Here is a 27,118-nt window from a genome sequence, read left to right as displayed (position 1 = left end):
GCTGAAGACTAAACTAGAGGCAGGAAGACCCAAGAACAAACCACCACTGAAGACAGCTGCATAACTCAGGAGACCCAGCAATGGGCGATGCCCATGGCTCTCAGATTCAGGCCGTCGTCATTGCTGCAAAGGATTCTCCGCACAGTATTTTATGTTCATTAGTCCAACTACATTTGAGCCTCGGAAAATAGGAGACTGTGTATAAAGGCTGCAATGTTTTATACAATATTTTTGGTCAACCCCTTGAATTAAAGCTGAAAGTCTGCACTTCAATTGTATCTCATCCATTGTTGCATTTCAAACCCACTGTGGCGGCCACAGAGCCAAAATGATGAAAATTGTGTCCCGACCCTAACTGTACATTGTTACCAACTATTGCACACGAGTTACATATACTATTCACTCTAGCATCTTGATTTCAGGCGCCAATCAAGTAAGAGGGCACATCTGTGCGAGCTGTAGGCGTGCGTGCGCCTGGAAAGGGGGCGTGGCCTCTTATTTATTAAGTTACTTACATAGTCAGCATGTTCCGTTGTAATAACAGACAGATATAGAGGTATGAGGGCCCTGCTTGCAGGCTTACACTCTATAGGGATATAGGAGTGTCTCACTACATTAGAATGCCACAGCTGACATCTAAGCCTACGTGGAGTGTGACTGGCAGCTGGAGCAACTTCAGCGAGAGGCGATTTCTAGAGTTTAGATAAGGTGAGATACAGCTGTCTCAGGAGAAGTGACTGTAGAGATGGGTGAGATACAGCTGTCTCAGGAGAAGTGACTGTAGAGATGGGTGAGATACAGCTGTCTCAGGAGAAGTGACTGTAGAGATGGGTGAGATACAGCTGTCTCAGGAGAAGTGACTGTAGAGATGGGTGAGATACAGCTGTCTCAGGAGAAGTGACTGTAGAGATGGGTGAGATACAGCTGTCTCAGGAGAAGTGACTGTAGAGATGGGTGAGATACAGCTGTCTCAGGAGCAGTGACTGTAGAGATGGGTGAGATACAGCTGTCTCAGGAGAAGTGACTGTAGAGATGGGTGAGGGCAGCTGTCTCAGGAGCAGTGACTGTAGAGATGGGTGAGATACAGCTGTCTCAGGAGCAGTGACTGTAGAGATGGGTGAGATACAGCTGTCTCAGGAGAAGTGACTGTAGAGATGGGTGAGATACAGCTGTCTCAGGAGAATTGACTGTAGAGATGGGTGAGATACAGCTGTCTCAGGAGAAGTGACTGTAGAGATGGGTGAGATACAGCTGTCTCAGGAGCAGTGACTGTAGAGATGGGTGAGATACAGCTGTCTCAGGAGCAGTGACTGTAGAGATGGGTGAGATACAGCTGTCTCAGGAGAAGTGACTGTAGAGATGGGTGAGATACAGCTGTCTCAGGAGCAGTGACTGTAGAGATGGGTGAGATACAGCTGTCTCAGGAGCAGTGACTGTAGAGATGGGTGAGGGCAGCTGTCTCAGGAGCAGTGACTGTAGAGATGGGTGAGATACAGCTGTCTCAGGAGCAGTGACTGTAGAGATGGGTGAGATACAGCTGTCTCAGGAGAAGTGACTGTAGAGATGGGTGAGATACAGCTGTCTCAGGAGAAGTGACTGTAGAGATGGGTGAGATACAGCTGTCTCAGGAGAAGTGACTGTAGAGATGGGTGAGGGCAGCTGTCTCAGGAGCAGTGACTGTAGAGATGGGTGAGATACAGCTGTCTCAGGAGCAGTGACTGTAGAGATGGGTGAGATACAGCTGTCTCAGGAGAAGTGACTGTAGAGATGGGTGAGATACAGCTGTCTCAGGAGCAGTGACTGTAGAGATGGGTGAGATACAGCTGTCTCAGGAGCAGTGACTGTAGAGATGGGTGAGATACAGCTGTCTCAGGAGAAGTGACTGTAGAGATGGGTGAGGGCAGCTGTCTCAGGAGCAGTGACTGTAGAGATGGGTGAGATACAGCTGTCTCAGGAGCAGTGACTGTAGAGATGGGTGAGATACAGCTGTCTCAGGAGAATTGACTGTAGAAATGGGTGAGATACAGCTGTCTCAGGAGAAGTGACTGTAGAGATGGGTGAGGGCAGCTGTCTCAGGAGCAGTGACTGTAGAGATGGGTGAGATACAGCTGTCTCAGGAGCAGTGACTGTAGAGATGGGTGAGATACAGCTGTCTCAGGAGCAGTGACTGTAGAGATGGGTGAGATACAGCTGTCTCAGGAGCAGTGACTGTAGAGATGGGTGAGATACAGCTGTCTCAGGAGAAGTGACTGTAGAGATGGGTGACATACAGCTGTCTCAGGAGAAGTGACTGTAGAGATGGGTGAGATACAGCTGTCTCAGGAGAAGTGACTGTAGAGATGGGTGAGATACAGCTGTCTCAGGAGAAGTGACTGTAGAGATGGGTGAGATACAGCTGTCTCAGGAGCAGTGACTGTAGAGATGGGTGAGATACAGCTGTCTCAGGAGAAGTGACTGTAGAGATGGGTGAGATACAGCTGTCTCAGGAGAAGTGACTGTAGAGATGGGTGAGATACAGCTGTCTCAGGAGAAGTGACTGTAGAGATGGGTGAGATACAGCTGTCTCAGGAGAAGTGACTGTAGAGATGGGTGAGATACAGCTGTCTCAGGAGAAGTGACTGTAGAGATGGGTGAGATACAGCTGTCTCAGGAGAAGTGACTGTAGAGATGGGTGAGGGCAGCTGTCTCAGGAGCAGTGACTGTAGAGATGGGTGAGATACAGCTGTCTCAGGAGAAGTGACTGTAGAGATGGGCGAGATACAGCTGTCTCAGGAGAAGTGACTGTAGAGATGGGTGAGATACAGCTGTCTCAGGAGAAGTGACTGTAGAGATGGGTGAGGGCAGCTGTCTCAGGAGCAGTGACTGTAGAGATGGGTGAGATACAGCTGTCTCAGGAGAAGTGACTGTAGAGATGGGTGAGAGCAGCTGTCTCAGGAGCAGTGACTGTAGAGATGGGTGAGATACAGCTGTTTCAGGAGCAGTGACTGCAGAGATGGGTGAGATACAGCTGTCTCAGGAGCAGTGACTGTAGAGATGGGTGAGATACAGCTGTCTCAGGAGAAGTGACTGTAGAGATGGGTGAGAGCAGCTGTCTCAGGAGCAGTGACTGTAGAGATGGGTGAGATACAGCTGTCTCAGGAGCAGTGACTGCAGAGATGGGTGAGATACAGCTGTCTCAGGAGAAGTGACTGTAGAGATGGGTGAGATACAGCTGTCTCAGGAGCAGTGACTGTAGAGATGGGTGAGATACAGCTGTCTCAGGAGAAGTGACTGTAGAGATGGGTGAGGGCAGCTGTCTCAGGAGCAGTGACTGTAGAGATGGGTGAGATACAGCTGTCTCAGGAGAAGTGACTGTAGAGATGGGTGAGAGCAGCTGTCTCAGGAGCAGTGACTGTAGAGATGGGTGAGATACAGCTGTTTCAGGAGCAGTGACTGCAGAGATGGGTGAGATACAGCTGTCTCAGGAGCAGTGACTGTAGAGATGGGTGAGATACAGCTGTCTCAGGAGAAGTGACTGTAGAGATGGGTGAGAGCAGCTGTCTCAGGAGCAGTGACTGTAGAGATGGGTGAGATACAGCTGTCTCAGGAGAAGTGACTGTAGAGATGGGTGAGATACAGCTGTCTCAGGAGCAGTGACTGTAGAGATGGGTGAGATACAGCTGTCTCAGGAGCAGTGACTGCAGAGATGGGTGAGATACAGCTGTCTAATGAGAAGTGACTGCAGGGTGTGAGGAGATCAGTAGGTAGGAGGAGATCAGTGGGTAGGAGGATGTCAGTGACATGGAGCTTGGTGTAATGGAGGAGAAGGTTAAGGTGATCAGGTTCTGAGCAGTGGACTCAGTCCATTGGGAGAGAGGAGATTAGTGGGAGTAATTTGGAGGCATGAGGAGATTGTGGACTATCAATGAGGACAATAAAATCACCCGATGATGATGATGGGGATGTCAGGGGATAAGCAGTGAGGAAGCCTGGCAAAGACACATAGAAGGAATTGTTACTGTGGTCCAGGAGGGAGAGCGGGGGGACGATAGATCACAGCTACACGCAGGGAGAATCGGGAGAAAGTCCCGACAGAATGTAATTTAGAAGATGTAAATGTGAGTGATGATGGTGCCAGTAGCTCCTGAGGTCCCCTGGCCTTAGGCCGCAGACACACCCCTCTGCCACTACAAGCAAGACCCAATGTCCCGGCTGACCCCCACATAGGGGTAACTGATGGGGACCGGTCTGGATTGGTGAAGGGGCTATACTACACAGCCCCCCCTCCAGACCTTTGTGAAATATAAGTGCATAAAAGGAGAGTTAGTAGCCCATATAGTAGCACAAAATAATATTAATATTATACTAACACAGGTATTCCACTAGAGGGCGCTAACAGCACATAATAGTAATTACAAAGCGCCCTCTAGTGGAATGCCTGTAAGCACCTGAAGGAACATCTGATTGAACCAATAACAACTCCAATTTCTTTTTGAAACTACTTGTTCCGGGGACAATAACAAATCCACCCCGTTATCACTGAACTCAGCGTTCCTGCAGAGCAGCATCCGCCAACTGCCCTGCTCAACGGGAAATGACCATAGAGACAGACAGAGCAGCTGGCATGGAGCTGATGTAAGCTGGTACACAGGGCTGTGGTAGCGGGCGATGGAGACCGGTGGTGGCAGTTACCATCCTACAACTGGTGCACCCACTACTACAGAGCCTACATGCCAGTGGGCTTTGTCATAGGGATCTACAAGGCATGGAGTCTTACCACAGGGCCCTACAAGACGCTGGACATTACCACCGGACCCTACAAGACGCAGGACATTACCACCGGACCCTACAAGACGCAAGACATTACCACCGGACCCTACAAGACGCAGGACATTACCACCGGACCCTACAAGATGCGGGGTCTTACCACCGGACCCTACAATGCGCCGGACATTACCACAGGGCCCTACAAGACGCAGGACATTACCACCGGACCCTACAAAATGCGGGGTCTTACCACAGGGCCCTACAAGACGTGGGGTCTTACCACCGGACCCTACAAGACGCAGGACATTACCACCGGACCCTACAAGACGCGGGGTCATACTACACCTTACAAGACACAGGACCCAACAATACGTGGGGTCTTACCACCGGACCTTACAAGATGCAAGACATTACCACTGGACCCTACAAGAGGCAGGACATTACCACTGGACCCTACAAGACGCAGGACATTACCACCGGACCCTACAAGACGCAGGACATTACCACCGGACCCTACAAGACGCAGGACATTACCACCGGACCTTACAAGACGCGGGGTCATACTACACCTTACAAGACACAGGACCCAACAAGACGTGGAGTCTTACCACCGGACCCTACAAGACGCAGGACATTACCACCGGACCCTACAAGATGCGGGGTCCTACCACCGGATCCTACAAAATGCGGGACATTACCACCGGACCCTACAAGATGCGGGGTCTTACCACCGGACCCTAAAAGACGTGGGGTCTTACCACCGGACCCTAAAAGACGTGGGGTCTTACCACCGGACCCTACAAGATGCAGGACATTCCCACCGGACCCTACAAGACGCGGGGTCTTACCACCGGACCCTACAAGATGCAGGACATTATCACAGGGCCCTACAAGACGCAGAACATTACCACTGGACCCTACAAGATGCGGGGTCTTACCACAGGGCCCTACAAGACGTGGGGCATTATCATAGGGATCTACAAGACACAGGGCCTTTTAATATAACCCAGCGAGACATTGCCTCTGCATTGCTGCTATCAGATACTATACAGCACACGTGTTACCTGAATGTGAGAATGTCCCGGGAACTCCTGAGCTGAATACTTTGGGTTTAGTCAGCGTTTCCTCCTCCTCAGTAAGATCGATGCATTGGCCGCTGGTTCTGTTACCTAATGACTGGCTGCTGGATAATTCTGTGGCCCAGCCGTCAGGGATAAATGGCATATGGTTAGATATAAGGTTATACAGTCCCAGACATTAGATTGGACATATGTAAATTAGTGAACTTTACATAATTATTTCATATTAATCAGTGTATTTGTTGGTTTGATGGAGCATAACAGGCATTCAAAGATATATGAAAAAGGTCTACAGTAAGGCTCTCCCCCCTGACATGTACCCAGCCTAAGGCTCTCCCCCCCCTGACATGTACCCAGCCTAAGGCTCTCACACCTGACGTGTATCCAGCCTAAGGCTCTCCCCCCTGACATGTACCCAGCCTAAGGCTCTCCCCCCCTGACATGTATCCAGCCTAAGGCTCTCCCCCCCTGACGTGTATCCAGCCTAAGGCTCTCCCCCCTGACGTGTACCCAGCCTACGGCTCTCCCCCCCCTGACGTGTACCCAGCCTAAGGCTCTCCCCTCCTGACGTGCACCCAGCCTAAAGCTCTTACAGCTGACATGTACCCAGCCTAAAGCTCTCCCCCCTGACATGTACCCAGCCTAAGGATCTCCCCCCCCTGACGTGCACCCAGCCTAAAGCTCTTACAGCTGACGTGTACCCAGCCTAAGGCTCTTACAGCTGACGTGTACCCAGCCTAAGGCTCTTACAGCTGACGTGTACCCAGCCTAAGGCTCTTACAGCTGACGCGTACCCAGCCTAATGCTCTTACAGCTGACGTGTACCCAGCCTAAGGCTCCTACAGCTGACGTGTACCCAGCCTATGGCTCTTACAGCTGACGTGTACCCAGCCTAAGGCTCTCCCCCCCTGACGTGTACCCAGCCTAAGGCTCTCCCCCCCTGACATGTATCCAGCCTAAAGCTCTCACCCCTGACATGTATCCAGCCTAAGGCTCTCCCCCCTGACGTGTACCCAGCCTAAGGCTCTTAAACCTGACATGTACCCAACCTAAAGCTCTCACCCCTGACTTGAACCCAGCCTAAGGCTTCTCACCCCTGACGTGTACCCAGCCTAAGGCTTTTACACCTGACGTGTAGGCCCGAAAGCCCGGAATCATTGTGTGCGCGTTACCTTCCCTGATCTGCGTTTTCCTCTGGTTTTCCTGTGTTGATAATCTGGATTTTGCACAGTGTGGCTCCTCCTCCTGCGTTAGGTCAATACAATGACTGCTGGAGCCAGGGGATTTCCGGGCACTGCAGTATGAATCATGTGAGTGTCCAGAGTCATTATGGGCTGGAAGAGATAAAATCACTACAATGTAAAGGCTGAGGAATCTCGTACACTGCATTACTGATCCATGCTTAGTAACCCCACCCACACCATGAAATCACTGAGCCAGGCTTAGTAACTCCCCCCACACCATGGCACCACTGATCCATGCTTAGTAACCCCACCCAAACCATGAAATCACTGAGCCAGGCTTAGTAACTCCACCCACACCATGGCACCACTGATCCATGCTTAGTAACCCCACTCAAACCATGAAATTACTGAGCCAGGTTTAGTAACCCCACCCAAACCATCACATCATTGATCCAGGATTAGTAACCCCACCCACACCATTGATCCAGGATTAGTAACCCCACCCACACTATTGATCCAGGATTAGTAACCCCACCCAATCCATGACATTGATCCATGCTTAGTAACCCCACCCACACCACTGATCCAGGATTAGTAACCCCACCCACACCATATCATCACTGATCCAGGCTTAGTAACTCCACTCACACCATGACATCACTCATCCAGATTTAGTAACTCCACCCACACGATGAGATCAGTGATCCAGACTTAGGCCCTCATTCAGAGTCGATCGCTAGATAAAAGCGGTCGCTCTGAATGAGGGCGGCCGCTTGTGGTGTGAAGTGCGGCCTCCTGGTCGCTAGCTAAGCTGTGGGTTACCATCCACAGCTCTAGCGAGCGACCACGTTGATGGTCGCGATGGTCAGGACCATCGCGACCATCGGGGCTTGCGACGAGACCCTAAGGTTGGGTCTCGGCAAAGCAAGCCCCAGGGAGCTTCCTGCTCGATCCTACTCTGATCGAGCAGGAAGCTCCCCACTGACATCACCGCTGATGTCAGTGGAGCTGCCCACAAACAACAAGCGTTCCGTCGGGAACGCCTCCGTTTGGCCGGCCACCCCCCCTGTCCGCCTCCCAAACGGGGCGAACTGTCAATCACAATCGACAGCTCGCCCCCTTTGGTGTGAGAGCCGTAGCGACGGAGCGCCTGTCTCTAGCCGGGTCTCGCGCATGCGCACGTTGGAGCTGGCTCCGACGTGCGCATGCCCAGTGGGCAGACATCGACCCGGTTGCGAGCGCTCAGCACTTGTGGCCAGGTCTGAATAAGGCCCTTAGTAACCAGAACCACACCATGAGATCACTGATCCAGGCTTAGTAACCCCACCCACACCATGAGATCACTGATCCAGGCTTAGTAACCCCACCTACACCATATCATCACTGAGCCAGGCTTAGTAACCCCATCCACATCATTAATCCAGGATTAGTAACCCCACCCACACCATATTATCACTGATCTAGGCTTAGTAACTCCACTCACACCATGACATGGCTTAGTAACCCCACCCACACCATATCATCACTGAGCCAGGCTTTGTGACCCCACCCACACCATATCATCACTGAGTCAGGCTTAGTAACCCCACCCACACCATGAGATCACTGATTCAGGCTTAGTAACCCCACCTACACCAGGAGATCACTGATCCAGGCTAAGTAACCCCAATTACACCGTGTCATCACTTATCCGGGCTTAGTAACCCCACCCACACCATATCATCACTGAGCCAGGCTTAGTAACTTCACCCACACCATATAATCACTGATCCAGGTTTAGTAACCCCAACCACGCCATATAATCAGAGAACTAGTCTTAGTAACCCCACCCACACCGTACCATCCCTAAGCCAGACTTAGTAACCCCTCCCACACCATGACATAACTGAGCCAGGCTTAGCAACCCCAATTACACCATGTCATCACTGATCCTGGCTTAGTAACCCCACCAACAGCATGACATTATTATTATTATCCTTTATTTATATGGCGCCACAAAGGTTCCGCAGCGCCTTACACAGTACATAAATGAGCACACAAGAAAAACAGTTAATAGTAATACAAAACAATGCAGGACAAGGACAAGGTTATAAACTCAGCTGCAAAACACAAGCAGCAGGACATGAGCAACCAGGTGGTAGGTGCCATTGTAGGGAGTTAGGAGTAAATTATACTATAAGTAGGGGGAGGAGAAGCACGTGAGGATGAGGGCCCTGCTCGTGAGATCTTACATTCTAAAGGGGAAGGGCAGACAGACAGGGACGACACAGAGGGGTAGATAGTGAAGAAGGAGCATGGAGCAGTGGGTTAGGATATGTGCTGCGGAATGTGTGTGTATAAGACGACCTGATGTTATGTAAAAATTAAGTCCTTCATACATCTATCTCTATGATAGAAAATAGATTGTTTGTGTTATTTACATGAGAGATGTACAAAGTAAAGTAGAAGCACTTTAATTTGTGTGTTACATTTTAGCATCTATATACAGCCTGACAAGAAATGCAGCTATTATGGGACTGTCCCGCCATCCTAATACAGTAGTGACTACTTTAGTTCCAGCTGCTGGGTGCTATGCCATGCTCCTGTGAGTGGGTGCATCTCATGCTAGACCCACTCACAAATGGGTGCAGCCATACATGATGTGGTCCCACAGGATGTTGCAGTACCCGGGCCCAGAATTTCTCTTGGCAGCCCTGGAGGTGACAGACAGAACGAGGAGGGAATGGGGCTTAGTAGTGGGGTAACAAGACCATGGAGGGAGGTGGTTGAGAGTGGAGGTATAGGAGAGGTGGGGGAAAGAAGCAGAGGGTTGGGAGCAGACTGATGAGAGAAAAAAAAAGGAAGAACAGCAAGTGGAGGAAACAGGAGGGGGAAGAGAGGGACGGATAAAGTAGAGGATTATGTGGACATAGAATATGGGGGTTGTGTGAAGTAAGGGTGTTTATGCTGTGGACAAGGTAATAATTGAGATGTAAACTGGAGTGGAGGCTGTGAGATATAGAGTCAGTGTGGATTAAAGTTGTTAAATGTTCAAAAATACATGGAAAGAACAGTGCTGCTAATGTATGAGCGCAGCTCCAAAAGTGATATATAAAGGAGAGGTATGTGAGTAGTGGGTGTAGGAATTAGTTTTTAAACAAATGATTAAAGTGGATAGATGTGACACAATTGGAAAAGGCAATACAAAATGAATGAGGACAAAATTACAATGTACCCGAGCTGATCCAGTCTGAAGTGTTCTGATCAACAAAGATCAATCAACAAGAGCAGCACACAGACAGGGGAGCACTTGCTACATTGATACAGACTTAGTAACCCCACCCACACCATGATATCACTGACCTAGCCGTACTCCATGTTAAGTAAGCCCCACCATAACATTAGTCCTCCCAATTTATAAGGTAGGTAGTCACCATGTCGACTTTCATAGAGTCGAAACCAGAACTGCTATGATGTCGGTAGTGATAACGTGGACAATAGACATGTCAGGATAGCTTTATAATTGCTTGTTGACGTTGTCACCATTTCGTCAGTGTCACAATTATGAATGTCAACATGGTGACCCTGGACATAATATACCAAACCACTTTATAAGAAACGGCAGGAGACAAAATAAAGTAAAGGTGTATCGTAGAGGGGCCACTTACTGGATATGGTGTTAGAGGCGAGAGTCTGTCTTTCAGCCGGGAATTTCCAGGACTTGTTATCTGGGGTCGGAAGGAAAATTCACAGGTCACACTTAGGGCCAGCAAAATATCTGAGGAGGGAAAGGGTCACCACCACCACCATCACCACATTTCTATGGACAGAGGAGGGAAAAGGGTCACCACCACCACAGTGTTCTATGGACAGGGGAGGTAAAAGGGTCACCACCACACCACTACCACCACAGTGTTCTATGGACAGGGCAGGTAAAAGGGTCACCACCACCACAGTGTTCTATGGACAGGAGAGGTAAAAGGGTCACCACCACCACAGCGTTCTATGGACAGGGGAGGTAAAAGGGTCACCACCACCACAGTGTTCTATGGACAGAGGAGGGAAAGGGTCACCAGCACCACCACAGTGTTCTATGGACAGAGGAGGGAAAGGGTCACCACCACCACCATCATAGTGTTCTATGGACAGAGGAGGGAAAGGGTCACCACCACCACCATCATAGTGTTCTATGGACAGAGGAGGGAAAGGGTCACCACTACTACCATCATAGTGTTCTATGGACAGAGGAGGGAAAGGGTCACCACCATCATCATAGTGTTCTATGGACAGAGGAGGGAAAGGGTCACCACCACCACCATCATAGTGTTCTATGGACAGAGGATTAGAGGTAAGAAAAATAAGACTCCTCCATACAATCACCTCGGTCACATCTCCTCTTTACACCAGGATCCGGTTCACCCTCGCTGGACAGGTTACTGGCCACAGTAACGGGGCTCATACAGCCAGTGTCAGGGACCCCATTAATCACCTTCTTGAGCCCACTAGGGGTAGAGTAAGAGGAATCTGCACAAGAAAAAAAAGAAACAAACCACTCAGATACACAGAACAGAGACCAGTGCCTCATATACATGGGCCAGACACCGCTGCCTCATATACATGGGCCAGACACCGCTGCCTCATATACATGGGCCAGACACCGCTGCCTCATATACATGGGCCAGACACCGCTGCCTCATATACATGGGCCAGATACCGCTGCCTCATATACATGGGCCAGACACCGCTGCCTCATATACATGGGCCAGACACCGCTGCCTCATATACATGGGCCAGACACCGCTGCCTCATATACATGGGCCAGACACCGCTGCCTCATATACATGGGCCAGACACCGTTGCCTCATATACATATGGTAGAGACCGGTGCCTCATATAGATAGGGCAGAGACCGGTGCCTCAGATGCATAGGGCAGAGGCAGGTGCCTCAGATGCATAGGGCAGAGACAGGTGCCTCAGATGCATAGGGCAGAGACAGGTGCCTCAGATGCATAGGGCAGAGACAGGTGCCTCAGATACATAGGGCAGAGAAAGGTGCCTCAGACGCATAGGCTGGTGCCTCAGATGCATAGGACAGAGACTGGTGCCTAAAATAAACAGAGCAGAGACTGGTGCCTCAAATACACAGGGCAGAGACCGGTGCCTCAAATACACCGGGCAGAGGGTCTCATTCAGCAGTGGACGCAATGCAGATCTTTACGCAGAAATTATTTACGAATGATTATTTACCACCGCGCATGTCTTTAATTCGTATTGAGGTTGCTTTGGAATTACATACGTGCAAAGGATCCATTTGCAGAGTGAGTGACAAGTAGTCAGTGTTTGAGGGAGGTAACTGCAGGCGTGTCTGGCCGTTTAAATGCCGTCTCATGGGTCTGAATAAATTAGCCACTGCGATTGCATTTGCGGCATGAGAGCTCTCTGCGTGTGAGGAGGGGTGCAGTGTCAGCGGATGGTCAGACCTGCTGTACATGCTGTGTGACTGGCCGATGTGCGTCGATGTTTTTGTAGAAGAGCGACATTGGGCGGCTATGAGAAGGCAGCAGTGAGCGCCTTTATGCCGGCTGTGCTTTGGCAGCCATTAGCGTATTTTCACAGCTGAATCCGTGTAAAATCGCAGCGTCCTATGCTAAATCAGGCCCAGAGACTGGTGCCTGGTACACAGGGCAGGAAGAGGGAAGGAAGAGGGCAGGACCCTGTATCACATATACCACATAATATGTACAGAAGCTTCCTGAGGGCAGATCAGATGATACGTCAGCACAGCGCAGAACCATCGCTCACCTTGTGTCGGCGGCTCACTGGCGGTGGTGCTGACAGCAGAGAATGGGCTGACGCAACTCATCTCCGAGAAGCCGTTCACCACTTTCTGGAGTCCGCTGAGGGCAGAGTATGAGGAGTCTATAGAGAGCGCGAAGGGAGAATATGAATGAAAGATGGAGGTAACATCTCCGGAACATTATTACCAGATCCCACCTTCTGCTCATAGTATCTTACCGGTTTCAGACATCCAGTTCCCATTGTCACACAGAAAACGACTGGTCGGTGCTGGGGAGAATCCCTGATGACGGGGCGATTCAGCTGACGGGAGAGAAAAGGAGAAGTAACTGGGCAGAGCACACCGGATCTACTGAGGAAACATGGACAGAAAGCACCGGATCTACTGAAGAAACATGGACAGAGAACACCGGATCTACTGAGGAAACATAGACAGAGAGCACCGGATCTACTGAGGAAACATGGACAGAGAGCACCGGATCTACTGAGGAAACATGGACAAAGCAAAACGGATCTACTGAGGGAACATGGACAGAGGGCACCGGATCTACTGAGGGAACATGGACAGAGAGCACCGGATCTACTGAGGAAACAAAGACAGAGCGCAATAGATCTACTGAGGGAACATGGACAGAGTGCACCGGATCTACTGAGGAAACATGGACAGAGAACACCGGATCTACTGAGGAAACATGGACAGAGGGCACCGGATCTACTGAGGGAACATGGACAGAGAGCACCGGATCTACTGAGGAAACATGGATAGAGCGCAATAGATCTACTGAGGAAACATGGACGAAGAGCACTGGATCTACTGAGGAAACATGGACGGAGCGCATCGGATCTACAGAGGAAACATGGACGGAGAGCATCGGATCTACTGAGGAAACATGGACGGAGAGCACCGGATCTACTGAGGAAACATGGACGAAGAGCACCGGATCTACTGAGGAAACATGGACGAAGAGCACCGGATCTACTGAGGAAACATGGACAGAGAACACCGGATCTACTAAGGAAACAGACTGGATACAGGATTGAAATGTTGGGTAATTGTGATTAATTACAGTGGCCGGTAAATGAATATATCTGAAGACCCCCTACACACACACACAGACTGGCACAAGGGGGAAGGGGGGGGGGTATATGTGTGATGGTAGTGAATCAGAGACACAAGTGTCTTGGTGATGAGGTGGTAAGGGAGGCAGAGGGAGGGATGGAGGAGAGATATAGGGAAGGTTTCTGCAGATCCTGTGCGCGTTTTATGTCCATATTGCAGCAGAAAATGTTGGGAGAATGGCGTCTGCTATAGTTTGTCAGTTTATGCTCGTGCCGTCTGTTACACTTACAGGTTGGGTACCGGGGCCAGCGGGAACACAGCAGTAGTTCCAAATTAATTAAAACTCTTGAATACATTGTCGGGTGTAATCACCCGTAATAACGGAGAAAGCTGGTCGTGGTAAACAATGAGAACGGGCCGAACGGACCCGTAAGTACTCAACCTACCTGACCGAGCGGGCAGTTGCATACATGCAGTCAGGGCATGTGGCGGCTTCTGGCTTGTGTGCGGCGTGTGGATCACGGCTGCTCGATCCTCTAACTCCTCCGCGCGTCTGCTTGTGGAGGGTCCCGAGGGCATGCTGGCGTTGATCACTGACAGAGTGTGCGGTTTAGAGAGCGGTGTGGTGTCTGGTCCCAACATGTTTCGGCCTGGCATGGCCTTTTTCAAGGGATAATCCCTTGCAGACGCGCGGAAGAGTTAGAGGTTTGAGCAGCCGCGATCCACACGCCGCACAGGCTGGAAGCCGCCACGGACACTAACTGCAAATCTGCAACCGACATTCATCATCTCATGTTACCTTCCTCCTCTGGATAGGCTTGTCTCCTTCCCGGATGGTCTCGCAGGCTGGTGTTGGGTGGGTTGTGCCTGACAGCAGAAATAGGACTCACACATTCCTGTTCTACAAATCCATGGACCACCTTCTGCAAGCCACAAAGGGCAGCATAGGCCGCGGCCCCTGAAGGAGAAACAAAAAGGGAGGAAGACGGAACTAAGACTAAGCACAAGACTCAAATACTTATCTAGCAAACAAGGTCTCCTATCTTACCGTTCTCAGCGGAACAGGCACTCGCTGCACCTCCTGGCGCGTCCCGTATGGATCGCCTAACACTCTCACTCAGACGAGAAACGGGCGCTGCAGAGATTGTTCTGGAAGTTACTTTTTGCCTCACGGCGTCAGAACACAGAGCTGCGATCTGATGCTGAATGTCTGGGCACCTACAAGGGCCCCGTGTGCACTCACTTGTCATGGACTCCTTGCTCTTCTTTTGTCCATTCGCCTCCTGGGTACTGGTGCTGATCGTAGGGGCAGTGACCGCCACTAGAGGGCTTATCGAAGTAAGTTCAGCAAACTCGCTCACCACCTTCTGCAGACCACCGATGGCCGAGTAAGACGGGTCCACTGAGGAGCACAAAACAAATGCTGATAAGGTGACGACCTATAGTAATCCAGATGGCCCACCCGACTCTCGGTAATGGCAGCACAGCCTACGGGGGTGGTCCTAAGAGGCGGGGAGGAGGAATTAACTAGGAGCAATACACAAAGAATGTGACAGAGGTGGCAGATAGAACTCCAGACCAAACCTCTGTGGTACTTGGGGCCGGATGAAGCAGAGATCGCAATAGCACCCGCGTACACAGATCGGCCGACGGTTACATACTGCGCATGCACTGCGATTACAGGCGCACAGAGGAATCTATCGCAGAGTGAGTGACAGGCCGTGAGCGTTTGGGAGTGGTGACGGGGGAGTTGTTGGGCAAAGGCAGGCGTGCCTGTCCGTTTGAACGCCGCCATTACATGGGCGTGCATAAATTAGCAAACGTGATTGCCTACGCAGCCGGAGTAATCACTGTGTGCGACGAGGTTAGCAATTTCTGAAACAGGTCAGTGCTGCTGTAATTGTGCGTGAGGAGCCGATATTACAGATGTATACACAGGACTTTGAGGAATTACAGATGTATACACAGAACAGTGAGGTATTACAGATGTGAGATAGCAATAGTGGGTGTCTCTATACTGGCTGTGCTGTGGCTGATGTTACTGATGTATACACAGGACTGTGAGGTATTACAGATGTGAGAAAGCAGTAGTGGGCATCTCTATGCTGGCTGTGCTGTGGCTGATGTTACAGATGTATACACAGGACTGTGAGGTATTACAGATGTGAGATAGCAGTAGTGGGTGTCTCTATACTGGCTGTGCTGTGGCTGATGTTACAGATGTATACACAGGACTGTGGTATTACAGATGTGAGATAGCAGTAGTGGGTGTCTCTATACTGGCTGTGCTGTGGCTGATGTTACAGATGTATACACAGGACTGTGGTATTACAGATGTGAGATAGCAGTAGTGGGTGTCTCTATACTGGCTGTGCTGTGGCTGATGTTACAGATGTATACACAGGACTGTGAGGTATTACAGATGTGAGATAGCAGTAGTGGGTGTCTCTATGCTGGCTGTGCTGTGGCTGATGTTACAGATGTATACACAGGACTGTGAGATATTACAGATGTGAGATAGCAGTAGTAGTGTCTCTATGCTGGCTGAGCTGTGGCTGATGTTACAGATGTATACACAGGACTATGGGGTATTACAGATGTGAGATAGCAGTAGTGGGTGTCTCTATACTGGCTGTGCTGTGGCTGATGTTACAGATGTATACACAGGACTGTGAGGTATTACAGATGTGAGATAGCAGTAGTGGGTGGCTCTATCCTGGCTGTGCTGTGGCTGATGTTACAGATGTATACACAGGACTGTGAGATATTACAGATGTGAGATAGCAGTAGTAGTGTCTCTATGCTGGCTGAGCTGTGGCTGATGTTACAGATGTATACACAGGACTATGGGGTATTACAGATGTGAGATAGCAGTAGTGGGTGTCTATGCTGGCTGTGCTGTGGCTGATGTTACAGATGTATACACAGACTGAGGTATTACAGATGTGAGATAGCAGTAGTGGGTGTCTCTATACTGGCTGAGCTGTGGCTGATGTTACTGATGTATACACAGGACTGTGAGGTATTACAGATGTGAGATAGCAGTAGTGGGTGGCTCTATCCTGGCTGAGCTGTGGCTGATGTTACAGATGTATACACAGGACTGTGAGGTATTACAGATGTGAGAAAGCAGTAGTGGGTGTCTCTATGCTGGCTGTGCTGTGGCTGATGTTACAGATGTATACACAGGACTGTGAGGTATTACAGATGTGAGATAGCAGTAGTGGGTGGCTCTATCCTGGCTGAGCTGTGGCTGATGTTACAGATGTATACACAGGACTGTGAGGTATTACAGATGTGAGAAAGCAGTAGTGGGTGTCTCTATGCTGGCTGTGCTGTGGCTGATGTTACAGATGTATACACAGGACTGTGAGATATTACAGATGTGAGATAGCAGTAGTAGTGTCTCTATGCTGGCTGAGCTGTGGCTGATGTTACAGATGTATACACAGGACTATGGGGTATTACAGATGTGAGATAGCAGTAGTGGGTGTCTATGCTGGCTGTGCTGTGGCTGATGTTACAGATGTATACACAGACTGAGGTATTACAGATGTGAGATAGCAGTAGTGGGTGTCTCTATACTGGCTGAGCTGTGGCTGATGTTACTGATGTATACACAGGACTGTGAGGTATTACAGATGTGAGATAGCAGTAGTGGGTGGCTCTATCCTGGCTGAGCTGTGGCTGATGTTACAGATGTATACACAGGACTGTGAGGTATTACAGATGTGAGAAAGCAGTAGTGGGTGTCTCTATCCTGGCTGAGCTGTGGCTGATGTTACAGATGTATACACAGGACTGTGAGGTATTACAGATGTGAGAAAGCAGTAGTGGGTGTCTCTATGCTGGCTGTGCTGTGGCTGATGTTACAGATGTATACACAGGACTGTGAGATATTACAGATGTGAGATAGCAGTAGTAGTGTCTCTATGCTGGCTGAGCTGTGGCTGATGTTACAGATGTATACACAGGACTGTGAGGTATTACAGATGTGAGATAGCAGTAGTGGGTGGCTCTATCCTGGCTGAGCTGTGGCTGATGTTACAGATGTATACACAGGACTGTGAGGTATTACAGATGTGAGAAAGCAGTAGTGGGTGTCTCTATGCTGGCTGTGCTGTGGCTGATGTTACAGATGTATACACAGGACTGTGAGATATTACAGATGTGAGATAGCAGTAGTAGTGTCTCTATGCTGGCTGAGCTGTGGCTGATGTTACAGATGTATACACAGGACTATGGGGTATTACAGATGTGAGATAGCAGTAGTGGGTGTCTATGCTGGCTGTGCTGTGGCTGATGTTACAGATGTATACACAGACTGAGGTATTACAGATGTGAGATAGCAGTAGTGGGTGTCTCTATACTGGCTGAGCTGTGGCTGATGTTACTGATGTATACACAGGACTGTGAGGTATTACAGATGTGAGATAGCAGTAGTGGGTGGCTCTATCCTGGCTGAGCTGTGGCTGATGTTACAGATGTATACACAGGACTGTGAGGTATTACAGATGTGAGAAAGCAGTAGTGGGTGTCTCTATGCTGGCTGTGCTGTGGCTGATGTTACAGATGTATACACAGGACTGTGAGGTATTACACATGTGAGATAGCAGTAGTGGGTGTCTCTATGCTGGCTGAGCTGTGGCTGATGTTACAGATGTATACACAGGACTGTGAGGTATTACAGATGTGAGATAGCAGTAGTGGGTGTCTCTATGCTGGCTGTGCTATGGCTGATGTTACAGATGTATACACTGGACTATGAGGTATTACAGATGTGAGATAGCAGTAGTGGGTGTCTCTATGCTGGCTGTGCTGTGACTGATGTTACTGATGTATACACAGGACTGTGAGGTATTACAGATGTGAGATAGCAGTAGTGGGTGTCTCTATCCTGGCTGAGCTGTGGCTGATGTTACAGATGTATACACAGGACTGTGAGGTATTACAGATGTGAGAAAGCAGTAGTGGGTGTCTCTATGCTGGCTGAGCTGTGGCTGATGTTACAGATGTATACACAGGACTGTGAGGTATTACAGATGTGAGATAGCAGTAGTGGGTGTCTCTATGCTGGCTGTGCTGTGGCTGATGTTACAGATGTATACACAGGACTGTGAGGTATTACACATGTGAGATAGCAGTAGTGGGTGTCTCTATGCTGGCTGAGCTGTGGCTGATGTTACAGATGTATACACAGGACTGTGAGGTATTACAGATGTGAGATAGCAGTAGTGGGTGTCTCTATGCTGGCTGTGCTGTGACTGATGTTACTGATGTATACACAGGACTGTGAGATATTACAGATGTGAGATAGCAGTAGTAGTGTCTCTATGCTGGCTGAGCTGTGGCTGATGTTACAGATGTATACTCAGGACTGTGAGGTATTACAGATGTGAGATAGCAGTAGTGGGTGTCTCTATGCTGGCTGTGCTGTGGCTGATGTTACAGATGTATACACAGGACGGTGAGGTATTACAGATGTGAGATAGCAGTAGTGGGTGTCTCTATGCTGGCTGTGCTGTGGCTGATGTTACAGATGTATACACAGGACTGTGAGGTATTACAGATGTGAGATAGCAGTAGTGGGTGTCTCTATGCTGGCTGTGCTGTGACTGATGTTACAGATGTATACACAGGACTATGGGGTATTACAGATGTGAGATAGCAGTAGTGGGTGTCTCTATACTGGCTGAGCTGTGGCTGATGTTACAGATGTATACACAGGACTGTGAGGTATTACAGATGTATACACAGGACTGTGAGGTATTACAGATGTGAGATAGCAGTAGTGGGTGTCTCTATGCTGGCTGTGCTGTGGCTGATGTTACAGATGTATATACAGGACTGTGAGGTATTACAGATGTGAGATAGCAGTAGTGGGTGTCTCTATACTGGCTGTGCTGTGGCTGATGTTACAGATGTATACACAGGACTGTGAGGTATTACAGATGTGAGATAGCAGTAGTGGGTGTCTCTATGCTGGCTGTGCTGTGACTGATGTTACTGATGTATACACAGGACTGTGAGGTATTACAGATGTGAGATAGCAGTAGTGGGTGGCTCTATCCTGGCTGAGCTGTGGCTGATGTTACAGATGTATACACAGGACTGTGAGGTATTACAGATGTGAGAAAGCAGTAGTGGGTGTCTCTATGCTGGCTGTGCTGTGGCTGATGTTACAGATGTATACACAGGACTGTGAGGTATTACACATGTGAGATAGCAGTAGTGGGTGTCTCTATGCTGGCTGAGCTGTGGCTGATGTTACAGATGTATACACAGGACTGTGAGGTATTACAGATGTGAGATAGCAGTAGTGGGTGTCTCTATGCTGGCTGTGCTGTGACTGATGTTACTGATGTATACACAGGACTGTGAGATATTACAGATGTGAGATAGCAGTAGTAGTGTCTCTATGCTGGCTGAGCTGTGGCTGATGTTACAGATGTATACACAGGACTATGGGGTATTACAGATGTGAGATAGCAGTAGTGGGTGTCTATGCTGGCTGTGCTGTGGCTGATGTTACAGATGTATACACAGGACTGTGAGGTATTACAGATGTGAGAAAGCAGTAGTGGGTGTCTCTATACTGGCTGAGCTGTGGCTGATGTTACTGATGTATACACAGGACTGTGAGGTATTACAGATGTGAGATAGCAGTAGTGGGTGGCTCTATCCTGGCTGAGCTGTGGCTGATGTTACAGATGTATACACAGGACTGTGAGGTATTACAGATGTGAGAAAGCAGTAGTGGGTGTCTCTATGCTGGCTGTGCTGTGGCTGATGTTACAGATGTATACACAGGACTGTGAGGTATTACACATGTGAGATAGCAGTAGTGGGTGTCTCTATGCTGGCTGAGCTGTGGCTGATGTTACAGATGTATACACAGGACTGTGAGGTATTACAGATGTGAGATAGCAGTAGTGGGTGTCTCTATGCTGGCTGTGCTATGGCTGATGTTACAGATGTATACACTGGACTATGAGGTATTACAGATGTGAGATAGCAGTAGTGGGTGTCTCTATGCTGGCTGTGCTGTGACTGATGTTACTGATGTATACACAGGACTGTGAGGTATTACAGATGTGAGATAGCAGTAGTGGGTGTCTCTATGCTGGCTGTGCTGTGGCTGATGTTACAGATGTATACTCAGGACTGTGAGGTATTACAGATGTGAGATAGCAGTAGTGGGTGTCTCTATGCTGGCTGTGCTGTGGCTGATGTTACAGATGTATACACAGGACGGTGAGGTATTACAGATGTGAGATAGCAGTAGTGGGTGTCTCTATGCTGGCTGTGCTGTGGCTGATGTTACAGATGTATACACAGGACTGTGAGGTATTACAGATGTGAGATAGCAGTAGTGGGTGTCTCTATGCTGGCTGTGCTGTGACTGATGTTACAGATGTATACACAGGACTATGGGGTATTACAGATGTGAGATAGCAGTAGTGGGTGTCTCTATACTGGCTGAGCTGTGGCTGATGTTACAGATGTATACACAGGACTGTGAGGTATTACAGATGTATACACAGGACTGTGAGGTATTACAGATGTGAGATAGCAGTAGTGGGTGTCTCTATGCTGGCTGTGCTGTGGCTGATGTTACAGGTGTATATACAGGACTGTGAGGTATTACAGATGTGAGATAGCAGTAGTGGGTGTCTCTATACTGGCTGTGCTGTGGCTGATGTTACAGATGTATACACAGGACTGTGAGGTATTACAGATGTGAGATAGCAGTAGTGGGTGTCTCTATGCTGGCTGTGCTATGGCTGATGTTACAGATGTATATACAGGACTGTGAGGTATTACAGATGTGAGATAGCAGTAGTGGGTGTCTCTATACTGGCTGTGCTGTGGCTGATGTTACAGATGTATACACAGGACTGTGAGGTATTACAGATGTGAGATAGCAGTAGTGGGTGTCTCTATGCTGGCTGAGCTGTGACTGATGTTACAGATCTATACACAGGACTGTGAGATATTACAGATGTGAGATAGCAGTAGTGGGTGTCTCTATGCTGGCTGAGCTGTGGCTGATGTTACAGATGTATACACAGGACTGTGAGGTATTACAGATATGAGATAGCAGTAGTGGGTGTCTATGCTGGCTGTGCTGTGGCTGATGTTACAGATGTATACACAGGACTGTGAGGTATTACAGATGTGAGATAGCAGTAGTGGGTGTCTCTATGCTGGCTGAGCTGTGGCTGATGTTACAGATGTATACACAGGACTGTGAGGTATTACAGATATGAGATAGCAGTAGTGGGTGTCTCTATGCTGGCTGAGCTGTGGCTGATGTTACAGATGTATACACAGGACTGTGAGGTATTACAGATGTATACACAGGACTGTGAGGTATTACAGATGTGAGATAGCAGTAGTGGGTGTCTCTATACTGGCTGTGCTGTGGCTGATGTTACTGATGTATACACAGGACTGTGAGGTATTACAGATGTGAGATAGTAGTGGGTGTCTCTATGCTGGCTGTGCTGTGGCTGATGTTACAGATGTATACATAGGACTGTGAGGTATTACAGATGTGAGATAGCAGTAGTGGGTGTCTCTATGCTGGCTGAGCTGTGGCTGATGTTACAGATGTATACACAGGACTGTGAGGTATTACAGATGTGAGATAGCAGTAGTGGGGTCTCTATGCTGGCTGTGCTGTGGCTGATGTTACAGATGTATACACAGGACTGTGAGGTATTACAGATGTGAGATAGCAGTATTGAGTGTCTCTATGCTGGCTGAGCTGTGGCTGATGTTACAGATGTATACACAGGACTGTGAGGTATTACAGATGTGAGATAGCAGTAGTGGGTGTCTCTATGCTGGCTGAGCTGTGGCTGATGTTACAGATGTATACACAGGACTGTGAGGTATTACAGATGTGAGATAGCAGTAGTGGGTGTCTCTATGCTGGCTGTGCTGTGGCTGATGTTACTGATGTATACACAGGACTGTGAGGTATTACACATGTGAGATAGCAGTAGTGGGTGTCTCTATGCTGGCTGTGCTATGGCTGATGTTACAGATGTATATACAGGACTGTGAGGTATTACAGATGTGAGATAGCAGTAGTGGGTGTCTCTATACTGGCTGTGCTGTGGCTGATGTTACAGATGTATACACAGGACTGTGAGATATTACAGATGTGAGATAGCAGTAGTGGGTGTCTCTATGCTGGCTGAGCTGTGGCTGATGTTACAGATGTATACACAGGACTGTGAGGTATTACAGATGTGAGATAGCAGTAGTGGGTGTCTCTATACTGGCTGTGCTGTGGCTGATGTTACAGATGTATACACAGGACTGTGAGGTATTACAGATGTGAGATAGCAGTAGTGGGTGTCTGTATGCTGGCTGAGCTGTGGCTGATGTTACTGATGTATACACAGGACTATGGGGTATTACAGATGTGAGATAGCAGTAGTGGGTGTCTCTATACTGGCTGAGCTGTGGCTGATGTTACAGATGTATACACAGGACTGTGAGGTATTACAGATGTATACACAGGACTGTGAGGTATTACAGATGTGAGATAGCAGTAGTGGGTGTCTCTATGCTGGCTGTGCTATGGCTGATGTTACAGATGTATACACAGGACTGTGAGATATTACAGATGTGAGATAGCAGTAGTGGGTGTCTCTATGCTGGCTGAGCTGTGGCTGATGTTACAGATGTATACACAGGACTGTGAGGTATTACAGATGTGAGATAGCAGTAGTGGGTGTCTCTATACTGGCTGTGCTGTGGCTGATGTTACAGATGTATACACAGGACTGTGAGGTATTACAGATGTGAGATAGCAGTAGTGGATGTCTGTATGCTGGCTGAGCTGTGGCTGATGTTACTGATGTATACACAGGACTGTGAGGTATTACACATGTGAGATAGCAGTAGTGGGTGTCTCTATGCTGGCTGTGCTGTGGCTGATGTTACAGATGTATACACAGGACTATGGGGTATTACAGATGTGAGATAGCAGTAGTGGGTGTCTCTATGCTGGCTGAGCTGTGGCTGATGTTACAGATGTATACACAGGACTGTGAGGTATTACAGATATGAGATAGCAGTAGTGGGTGTCTATGCTGGCTGTGCTGTGGCTGATGTTACAGATGTATACACAGGACTGTGAGGTATTACAGATGTGAGATAGCAGTAGTGGGTGTCTCTATGCTGGCTGAGCTGTGGCTGATGTTACAGATGTATACACAGGACTGTGAGGTATTACAGATGTATACACAGGACTGTGAGGTATTACAGATGTGAGATAGCAGTAGTGGGTGTCTCTATACTGGCTGTGCTGTGGCTGATGTTACTGATGTATACACAGGACTGTGAGGTATTACAGATGTATACACAGGACTGTGCGGTATTACAGATGTGAGATAGCAGTAGTGGGTGTCTCTATGCTGGCTGTGCTGTGGCTGATGTTACTGATGTATACACAGGACTGTGAGGTATTACAGATGTGAGAAAGCAGTAGTGGGTGTCTCTATGCTGGCTGTGCTGTGGCTGATGATACAGATGTATATACAGGACTGTGAGGTATTACAGATGTGAGATAGCAGTAGTGGGTGTCTCTATACTGGCTGTGCTGTGGCTGATGTTACAGATGTATACACAGGACTGTGAGGTATTACAGATGTGAGATAGCAGTAGTGGGTGTCTCTGTGCTGGCTGAGCTGTGGCTGATGTTACTGATGTATACACAGGACTGAGGTATTACAGATGTGAGATAGCAGTAGTGGGTCTCTATGGCTGAGCTGTGGCTGATGTTACAGATGTATACACAGGACTGTGAGGTATTACAGATGTGAGATAGAAGTAGTGGGTGTCTCTATGCTGGCTGTGCTGTGGCTGATGTTACAGATGTATACACAGGACTGTGAGGTATTACAGATGTGAGATAGCAGTATTGAGTGTCTCTATGCTGGCTGAGCTGTGGCTGATGTTACAGATGTATACACAGGACTGAGGTATTACAGATGTGAGATAGCAGTAGTGGGTGTCTCTATGCTGGCTGAGCTGTGGCTGATGTTACAGATGTATACACAGGACTGTGAGGTATTACAGATGTGAGATAGCAGTAGTGGGTGTCTCTATGCTGGCTGTGCTGTGGCTGATGTTACTGATGTATACACAGGACTGAGGTATTACACATGTGAGATAGCAGTAGTGGGTGTCTCTATGCTGGCTGAGCTGTGGCTGATGTTACAGATGTATACACAGGACTATGGGGTATTACAGATGTGAGATAGCAGTAGTGGGTGTCTCTATGCTGGCTGTGCTGTGGCTGATGTTACAGATGTATACACAGGACTATGGGGTATTACAGATGTGAGATAGCAGTAGTGGGTGTCTCTATGCTGGCTGTGCTATGGCTGATGTTACAGATGTATACACAGGACTGTGAGATATTACAGATGTGAGATAGCAGTAGTGGGTGTCTCTATGCTGGCTGAGCTGTGGCTGATGTTACAGATGTATACACAGGACTGTGAGGTATTACAGATGTGAGATAGCAGTAGTGGGTGTCTCTATGCTGGCTGTGCTGTGGCTGATGTTACAGATCTATACACAGGACTATGAGATATTACAGATGTGAGATAGCAGTAGTGGGTGTCTCTATGCTGGCTGAGCTGTGGCTGATGTTACAGATGTATACACAGGACTGTGAGGTATTACAGATATGAGATAGCAGTAGTGGGTGTCTATGCTGGCTGTGCTGTGGCTGATGTTACAGATGTATACACAGGACTGTGAGGTATTACAGATGTGAGATAGCAGTAGTGGGTGTCTCTATGCTGGCTGAGCTGTGGCTGATGTTACAGATGTATACACAGGACTGTGAGGTATTACAGATATGAGATAGCAGTAGTGGGTGTCTCTATGCTGGCTGAGCTGTGGCTGATGTTACAGATGTATACACAGGACTGTGAGGTATTACAGATGTATACACAGGACTGTGAGGTATTACAGATGTGAGATAGCAGTAGTGGGTGTCTCTATACTGGCTGTGCTGTGGCTGATGTTACTGATGTATACACAGGACTGTGAGGTATTACAGATGTATACACAGGACTGTGATGTATTACAGATGTGAGATAGTAGTGGGTGTCTCTATGCTGGCTGTGCTGTGGCTGATGTTACAGATGTATACATAGGACTGTGAGGTATTACAGATGTGAGATAGCAGTAGTGGGTGTCTCTATGCTGGCTGAGCTGTGGCTGATGTTACAGATGTATACACAGGACTGTGAGGTATTACAGATGTGAGATAGCAGTAGTGGGGTCTCTATGCTGGCTGTGCTGTGGCTGATGTTACAGATGTATACACAGGACTGTGAGGTATTACAGATGTGAGATAGCAGTATTGAGTGTCTCTATGCTGGCTGAGCTGTGGCTGATGTTACAGATGTATACACAGGACTGTGAGGTATTACAGATGTGAGATAGCAGTAGTGGGTGTCTCTATGCTGGCTGAGCTGTGGCTGATGTTACAGATGTATACACAGGACTGTGAGGTATTACAGATGTGAGATAGCAGTAGTGGGTGTCTCTATGCTGGCTGTGCTGTGGCTGATGTTACTGATGTATACACAGGACTGTGAGGTATTACACATGTGAGATAGCAGTAGTGGGTGTCTCTATGCTGGCTGTGCTGTGGCTGATGTTACAGATGTATACACAGGACTATGGGGTATTACAGATGTGAGATAGCAGTAGTGGGTGTCTCTATACTGGCTGAGCTGTGGCTGATGTTACAGATGTATACACAGGACTGTGAGGTATTACAGATGTATACACAGGACTGTGAGGTATTACAGATGTGAGATAGCAGTAGTGGGTGTCTCTATGCTGGCTGTGCTATGGCTGATGTTACAGATGTATACACAGGACTGTGAGATATTACAGATGTGAGATAGCAGTAGTGGGTGTCTCTATGCTGGCTGAGCTGTGGCTGATGTTACAGATGTATACACAGGACTGTGAGGTATTACAGATGTGAGATAGCAGTAGTGGGTGTCTCTATACTGGCTGTGCTGTGGCTGATGTTACAGATGTATACACAGGACTGTGAGGTATTACAGATGTGAGATAGCAGTAGTGGGTGTCTCTATGCTGGCTGAGCTGTGGCTGATGTTACAGATGTATACACAGGACTGTGAGGTATTACAGATGTGAGATAGCAGTAGTGGGTGTCTCTATGCTGGCTGAGCTGTGGCTGATGTTACTGATGTATACACAGG

General features: G+C 48.6%; 1 protein-coding gene across 11 annotated transcripts in view; it reads right to left on the bottom strand.

The window, feature by feature from the left end:
- Positions 1-27,118, bottom strand: part of LOC148451010 (uncharacterized) — a 130,604-nt gene that overhangs the window by 13,594 nt on the left and 89,892 nt on the right. For all 11 annotated transcript variants that reach the window (XM_088462382.1, XM_088462385.1, XM_088462384.1 and 8 more), the window contains 9 exons: positions 15,088-15,246; positions 14,893-14,979; positions 14,644-14,802; positions 13,004-13,087; positions 12,791-12,907; positions 11,369-11,512; positions 10,657-10,716; positions 6,998-7,159; positions 5,811-5,939 (listed from right to left, as the gene is read on the bottom strand). In XM_088462382.1, the coding sequence (XP_088318508.1) occupies positions 5,811-5,939; positions 6,998-7,159; positions 10,657-10,716; positions 11,369-11,512; positions 12,791-12,907; positions 13,004-13,087; positions 14,644-14,802; positions 14,893-14,979; positions 15,088-15,246 (1,101 nt within the window). The remainder of the gene's footprint in view (positions 1-5,810; positions 5,940-6,997; positions 7,160-10,656; positions 10,717-11,368; positions 11,513-12,790; positions 12,908-13,003; positions 13,088-14,643; positions 14,803-14,892; positions 14,980-15,087; positions 15,247-27,118) is intronic.

The sequence above is a fragment of the Taudactylus pleione genome, unplaced genomic scaffold (assembly GCF_031769625.1).
Source record: "Taudactylus pleione unplaced genomic scaffold, aTauple2 ptg001222l, whole genome shotgun sequence".
Taxonomy (NCBI): Eukaryota; Metazoa; Chordata; class Amphibia; order Anura; family Myobatrachidae; genus Taudactylus; species Taudactylus pleione.
Note: the sequence above shows the minus strand (reverse complement) of the source record. Positions and strands in the feature narration are given on the sequence as shown.